This window comes from Struthio camelus, chromosome 18 (genome assembly GCF_040807025.1).
Source record: "Struthio camelus isolate bStrCam1 chromosome 18, bStrCam1.hap1, whole genome shotgun sequence".
Taxonomy (NCBI): Eukaryota; Metazoa; Chordata; class Aves; order Struthioniformes; family Struthionidae; genus Struthio; species Struthio camelus.
This window is the reverse complement of record NC_090959.1, coordinates 17,537,641-17,544,536: the sequence shown is the minus strand read 5'-3', so window position 1 is coordinate 17,544,536 and position 6,896 is coordinate 17,537,641. Positions and strand designations below refer to the sequence as shown.

The window sequence follows — 6,896 nt, the reverse complement described above, 5'->3', positions numbered from 1 at the left end:
GAGGCTCGGGGAGCGGCGGCAGCGCGGGCGTCCTCCATCCCGCCCGGGAACCCCTTTCCGGGGCTTTTCACGGGAAAACGGGGCAAGCTTGCAGCAACGGACCCCCCTCCCCGGCCCCCAACCCTGCGCGACGCTGCGCAGGCCAAACTAGCCCGATAAAAACCACACAGGCGTTTGGAGAGGAGGATATCGCACGGTTTATTATAGGGGTTTTTGTCGGCAAACAGCTGCCGGGGCGGCCGGGCAGGTGGCGGCCGGCGCTGCCGGAGCCGCGAGCGGAGGGCTGCGCCCGGCCCGCGGGCAGGCGGCGGCGGCGGGCTCCAAATTAATACATTTGCCAGGTTGTCAAAACATTAATCAACGGATACAGCAATCTGGAAATGGTTGGGACAACATGTATTTGCGGAAAATATGTGTTCACACAACAAGCACACAAGATGGGAACAATTATATGAAGATGTTTTAATAATTAACCAGTATAAAACAGTTTGCTCTCCATACAGCTCTAGACAATAAAAGTGTTTGCAGTCATATTTTTCTTTTGTACAAAATTCCAGTCAATTGTTCCACAATATGTACATTGCAATTCCCTTTTCACAAAATATCTCCTTTTTCCTTTATTTTTGTTTTAAATCCAGCTTTGCTACATAAATGCTTTAGATCTCATGGATATCCCTTGATTTATTTTTTAAAAGTCTAATAAAAAACCCCCCCCAAAGACATTAAATATCATTTTATATATAAAAATGCTTAGTAAAAATATAGTTTTGTTGCCCAATTAAAATATATTGCTGATAATACAGTAAAAACTGTCCTAAAGACCCCCACTAATAGGCACCGAATCTTTAACCATCCCTGCAAAGCGCTCCTGAAGCTTTCCCCACGCAAGTTCGTCTGCCCTGCGGTTAAGTACGCGGGCAGGCTGTTTTGGCTCGTCCTGTTTGTCGTCGGTTTTTGGGCAGGATTCGCTGTCGTTTGCCTAAAAAATCCCCCCGAGCTGGTCGAACTACCTGGTCGGGCCGCCGGCGCGGAGCTTTGCGCGGTTTCCGGACGCGCAGGGTGGCAGGGAGAGGGCGGTAGGCAGGCTAGTGCGTATGTTAACCTCGGCTTTGGAAAGGCATCTATCTGTGTTATATAGTTATACGGCATATCAGTGACTTCAGCATGTTTTTTTTTTTAAAAAAAAAAAAAAGAAAGCGATGCATTTAATGAGATACTCTAAATATTATGGCGCTCGTGGTTAAAGGAAGACGGCTTTTCTTTTTTAGAGGAGAGCCTGCGCTGCGGGCTCTGGGGCTCTCCCGGGTGAACGCGTTGGACGGGGGCAGACCTAACCTGTGATGCACGGGCTATAGTAAACAGCGCTGCTGGCATCGGACAAGGCAGATATCAAGCTGCTCTCCTCGCAGGAGATACTTCTAGGAGTCACTTTGGACAGGGAGACATGGTAAGGGAGTCCTGAGGTTTCAGGACGAGTCCTGCTCATGTTCAAATACTGGTCGAACTCATTGCGGTCGACGTCTGTCCAGAGCTCGGTTTGGTTCAAGTGATCCACGCTCTCCATGTGGTGGGCTTCGGGAGGGGGCGAGAGCTGGCCCAGGTGGGCCGAAAGCCCGTTCTGAGTTCCCGAGCACATCTGGTTGTAGTATATGCTGGATGGGTGGGGAGTCCTCATAGCATCGGCCAAATGCGAGGGGGTCTGCGCATAGGGCACCGCCACGTCCCGCCCGATGCACTTCTCCTGGGGAAACTCCATCTGGTGATGGTGGTGGTAGCCACGAAAGGGCATCATGTTGCAGTCATCCTGCATGTGCGGAGGGAAAAACGCTGGCTCGGTCTGTTCCAAGACATCCAAGGGAGACATCTCAGGAGTTGGCAAGCCATAGTTTTCAATATCCGACCCCATGGAGTGGAGTTCTCTGAAGTGGTTAAGTGGGGGAGGCTGGGGGTGGCCCGGCTGGCTGCCGCCATGGTGACTCATGCTGAAGTTGTCACTGCAAGGCTGGGAAAGGTTATGGAGGAGGATATTGGGTTCCATCCTCTTGATTTTCTTGGCTTGCTTCTTTCTCCTTGGGCGGTACTTGTAGTTGGGGTGATCCTGGAGGTGCTGGATTCGCAGCCTCTCTGCCTCTTCCACGAAGGGACGCTTGTCGCTGGCGCTCAGCGCTTTCCACGACTGGCCTGGAAGGGGAAAGCGAGGCTCTGTGAAACCGGCCCAGCTTCCCGGCGGCGGCAGGGCGGACTGGCCGGCCAGGGCGCGGGGGCAGCGGGGATGGGGCAGTTTGGGCGTGGGGAGGGCTCCCTTGGCCGTTTCAGTGCTTAGCCTGGGTCCCAGTGCTTGCACGAGGAAAGGCTGGGAAACGGGACCGATGTCCCAGCAGGGCTGTGTCTCTGCCCCCGGCAACAGACAGCAGGTTGTGCCCAGGGTTTCGGAGCGGAGCAGCGAGAAAGGGCGATGCAGTGCCCCGGGGAGGCGAAGGACCGACCTCTCCGCAAGGGCAGGGTCCCGGGCAGCTGCCCGGGCTGGGCAGGGGGCTCTGCTGGGCTGCCCCTCGCTGTCGCCTGCTGCCCCCTCGGCACAGCCCTGCTCCCAGGGTACCGCTTCCCTGCATCCCGCACGCCCGCACCTCTGCGTCCCGCATCCTGCGTCCCGCAGCCTGCATCCCAAATCCGCTGTCCCCAAACGCCGCATCCTGCAGCCCCATATCCTGAATCCCTTATCTCTGCACCCTGCAGCCCTGTATCCCGCATCCTGCAGCCCTGTCTGCCCATATCCTGCTTCCCGTGTTCCCGCATCCTGCAGCCCTGTCTACCCATATCCCGCTTCCCGTATTCCCACATCCTGCATCCTGCAGCCCCATATCCCATGTCCTGTATCCTGCAGTCCCGTATCCCACATTCTGCAGCCTTGTATCCCTGTATCCCGCATGCCCGCAGCCCTGTGTCCCTGCAGCCCTCAACCCCCCATCCTGCAGCCCTGTATCTCCACGTCCCACAGCCCCGGATCCCCAAGCCCCATAGCCCTGCACCCCACAACCCTATATTCCCGCATCCCACTACCCTGTATCCTTGCAGCTTGCACCCCGCAGCCCTGCAGCCTGCAGTCCCATGTCCTTGCAGGCTGCAGCGCTGCATCCTGCAGCCTTGTATCCTTGCAGCACGCATCCTACAGCCCTGTACCCTCGCAAGCTACAGCCTGGCAGAGCACAGCCTTGCGTCCTTGTCGCCCACATCCCACAGCCCCAAATCCTTGCAGCCCACATCCTGCAGCCCTGCTGCCTTGCTTCCCACAGCCCCGTATCCTGGCAGCCTGCAGCCCACATCTCGGCATCCTCACATCTGCTGTGCCGTATTCTTGCAGCTCACAGCCTTCATCCCGCAGCCCTGCTTCCCGCAGCCGCGTACCCTCACAGCTTGCATCCTGCAACCCTGCAACCCTGCACCCTTACAGCCTACATCCTGCAGCCCCTTACCCTTCCTGGCAGCCTGCATCCTGCACCCCGTACCCTTACAGCCCTGCCTCCCACAGCCCCGTACTCTTACAGCTTGCATCCCACAGCCCTCTCTACCCTGGCAGCCTGCACCCCGCAGCCCCGCACCCTCACATCCCAGCTCCCGCAGCCTGTATCTTTGCATCCCGACTCCCACAGCCCAGCACCCTCGCATCCCGACTCCCGCAGCCTGTATCTTTGCATCCCGACTCCCACAGCCCCGCACCCTGAACTCCCAGCTCCCGCAGCCTGTATCTTTGCATCCCAGCTCCCGCAGCCCCGCACCCCGAACTCCCAGCTCCCGCAGCCTGTATCTTTGCATCCCAGCTCCCGCAGCCCCGCACCCCGAACTCCCAGCTCCCACAGCCTGTATCTTTGCATCCCAGCTCCCGCAGCCCCGCACCCCGAACTCCCAGCTCCCGCAGCCTGTATCTTTGCATCCCAGCTCCCGCAGCCCCGCACCCCGAACTCCCAGCTCCCGCAGCCTGTATCTTTGCATCCCGACTCCCACAGCCCAGCACCCTGAACTCCCAGCTCCCGCAGCCTGTATCTTTGCATCCCAGCTCCCGCAACCCCGCACCCCGAACTCCCAGCTCCCGCAGCCCCGCACCCCGGCCTCCCAGCTCCCGCAGCCTGTATCTTTGCATCCCGACTCCCGCAGCCCTGCACCCTGAACTCCCAGCTCCCGCAGCCTGTATCTTTGCATCCCAGCTCCCGCAGCCCCGCACCCCGAACTCCCAGCTCCCGCAGCCCCGCACCCCGGCCTCCCAGCTCCCGCAGCCTGTATCTTTGCATCCCAGCTCCCGCAGCCCCGCACCCCGAACTCCCAGCTCCCGCAGCCCCGCAGCCCGAACTCCCAGCTCCCGCAGCCTGTATCTTTGCATCCCAGCTCCCGCAGCCCCGCACCCTGAACTCCCAGCTCCCGCAGCCTGTATCTTTGCATCCCGACTCCCACAGCCCAGCACCCTGAACTCCCAGCTCCCGCAGCCTGTATCTTTGCATCCCAGCTCCCGCAGCCCCGCACCCCGAACTCCCAGCTCCCGCAGCCCCGCACCCCGAACTCCCAGCTCCCGCAGCCTGTATCTTTGCATCCCAGCTCCCGCAGCCCCGCACCCCGAACTCCCAGCTCCCGCAGCCCCGCACCCCGGCCTCCCAGCTCCCGCAGCCCGCAGCCCTGCCCCGCTCACCCAGCATCTTGCTGAGCACGGCGTTGTGCAGGTCGGGGTTCTGCTGCGCCAGCCGCTTGCGCTCATCCTTCGCCCAGACCATGAAGGCGTTCATGGGCCGGCGGATGCGGGAGTCCTCGCCGGCCTTGCCCTCGGCGCGGCCCGCCGGGGGGCTGTATCCATAGCCCGGCTCGGGGCTGGGCGTGCGGCTGGGGGCCGCGCCGGGGGCCGCGCCGGGCGCCGCGCCGCCGGGGCCGGGGCCGAAGGCGAAGCCGGGCTCGGGGCTGGGCGTGCGGCTGGCGGGGGAGGCGGCTCCCGGGGGGCGCGGGAAGGCGAGCCCGGGCTCAGCGGCCGGCACGGCGGCGGTGACCCATGAACAGTCGCCCCGGGGTTGCGATATCTCCTCTCGGCAGTAGTTTGACTCAGATATATTCATTCCAGCTGGACAGCACTTTGTGTCCGACCCGACCGGGTGAGAACCGGGTCCCGCCGCGTCCACCGGGTCCGAGCAGCCGCCGAGACGAGAGCACCGCCGCTCGCCTCCCTCGCCCGCGCTGCAGCGGCTTCGGGGGGATTTGGGGTCGGCTTGTTTTGTTTTGTTTTCTTTTTGGTTTTTTTTTGTTTTTTTTCCCTTTCCCCCCCTAAAAAACTTTTGGGATGATGTTGAGCTGGAAGGGGCAAAATATAGCCAGGCTGGACCAATCAGCAGTGCGGAGGGGAGGAGGAGGAGGAGGAGGAGAGGGAGAGGAGGAGGAGGAGGAGGAGGAGGAGGAGGGGGGGGGGGGGGAAAGGAGGAGGAGGAGAAGGAGGAAGGGGGGCGTCCCCAGGCACCAGCAGGAAAAGCAGGCTGCGGAGGGCCGTGCTGGGACCGGTGTGGACGCTGCTACCCAGGTCCCTTTCTTCCAAGGAGGAGGGTTTTTAATTTTTTCTCTCCTTCCTTTTTTTGTCTTTATTTTTTTCTTTTTCTTTCTTTTTTCTTTTTTTCTTTTCTTTTCTTTTTCTTTTTCTTTTTTCTTTTTTTTGCAAGTCCCTTTTTTCTGGCTACTTGAAATCTGCCAATGCCTCTTGCAGCCCCGCAGAGCCGAGGCAGGGAAGTGTTTAGATTTGCCTGCCAGACTGCGTGTTTGCAATGGGACAGGGATGCTTGGGGGTTTGCGTTTATTTTTCTTATGACTTATTTTGTGTGTGTGTCTTGGCGAGCCTTCACTGTCTGGGGTCGGAAGCAGCCCTGGGGTGAAGGCAGCGGCAAGCCCTCTTCCCCTAGCAATTTTCTGGTGGGAGTTGGTGTGCAGGGGCAGAAGCTGCTCCTTTTCTTAAGAGCCGTTCCCATGAAAAGAAATGCATCTCCAGCCTTTCAGCCTAAGGACTTTTCAGGAACTGTGGGCTCACCGGTAGGAGGATTGCAGCCACGTGGGGTGAGCAGCCCAAACCTGCCTTCAGCGCTGCGACGGCTGGGGGTGGCACGGCTGTGCCTTCGCCGCACGCGCCGGCTGGGCAGCTGGGCACGGCGGCGTACACACGGCACGCCGCCTTTGCAGCAGCCGTGGGCAAGCGCCCTTTCCCCCCTCCGGCAGGTCACTCCTCTGCTCACTTGGCTGCAGGCCAGCAGAGATTTGCAGTGGCTGCAAAACAGCAGCCCGTGATGTGCCAAAAGTCAGGCTAGGTGGTCCCGAGGTCCTTCCTGCCCTTGGCTCACAGGAATTGATGAATTCTGCTGGACCAGCTTGCAAGCAAGGAGATCTACTTGGATGCCCTTGCCTCTGCTCCTTGACACCACCCAGGCTATCTGGTTCACATGCAAAAAGTTCCCCAGCTCCTTGCCTCTGCCTCCAAACCCCCTCTGGCTGCAGGCATGCCCGAGACCCCAGCCTGAAACCTGAAACTCTGCGCTAGGAAGACTTGGGGCACAGGGTTGCGCAAGAGCCCAGCTCCCAGCCGCCTTGCAGCGGTGGGGTGTTGCATGCCATGGTTTCTGTGTGTCTGGAAGTGATTTGAAAGAGCCGATCTGTAGTTAACCCTAAACAAAACGAAGGCCTTAAAAAAACACACACACACACAAAAAACTTGTCTCACTTATTCTTCAGTCACTAGCCAGAAGCGACAGAGGTTTCAGACTAGATTTCCTTCACGCTTCTGCAGCCTCTTATTAGTATTTTGCAAGAGCAAATCAGCACCAGTCGATGGTAGATCCTGTATGGTTTCAAGACGTCTCCTCTCTGCTTTTCCCGGTGCGTCTCCT

The 6,896-nt window shown here is 59.3% G+C and overlaps 1 protein-coding gene across 2 annotated transcripts; it reads right to left on the bottom strand.

The window, feature by feature from the left end:
• Window positions 1-442: 442 nt before the first annotated feature.
• On the bottom strand, window positions 443-5,291 carry SOX18 (SRY-box transcription factor 18). 2 transcript variants are annotated; one of them, XM_068912747.1, is made up of 2 exons: window positions 4,679-5,291; window positions 443-2,181 (listed from the first exon to the last, which is right to left on the bottom strand). In XM_068912747.1, the coding sequence occupies exons 1-2, from the start codon at window positions 5,091-5,093 to the stop codon at window positions 1,331-1,333; spliced, it is 1,266 nt and encodes a 421-aa protein (XP_068768848.1). In that variant the 5' UTR covers window positions 5,094-5,291; the 3' UTR covers window positions 443-1,330. The 2 variants fall into 2 exon arrangements, with proteins under 2 accessions (XP_068768848.1, XP_009669431.2); XM_009671136.2 differs by lacking the exon at window positions 4,679-5,291 and adding an exon at window positions 2,628-2,996.
• Window positions 5,292-6,896: the final 1,605 nt, after the last annotated feature.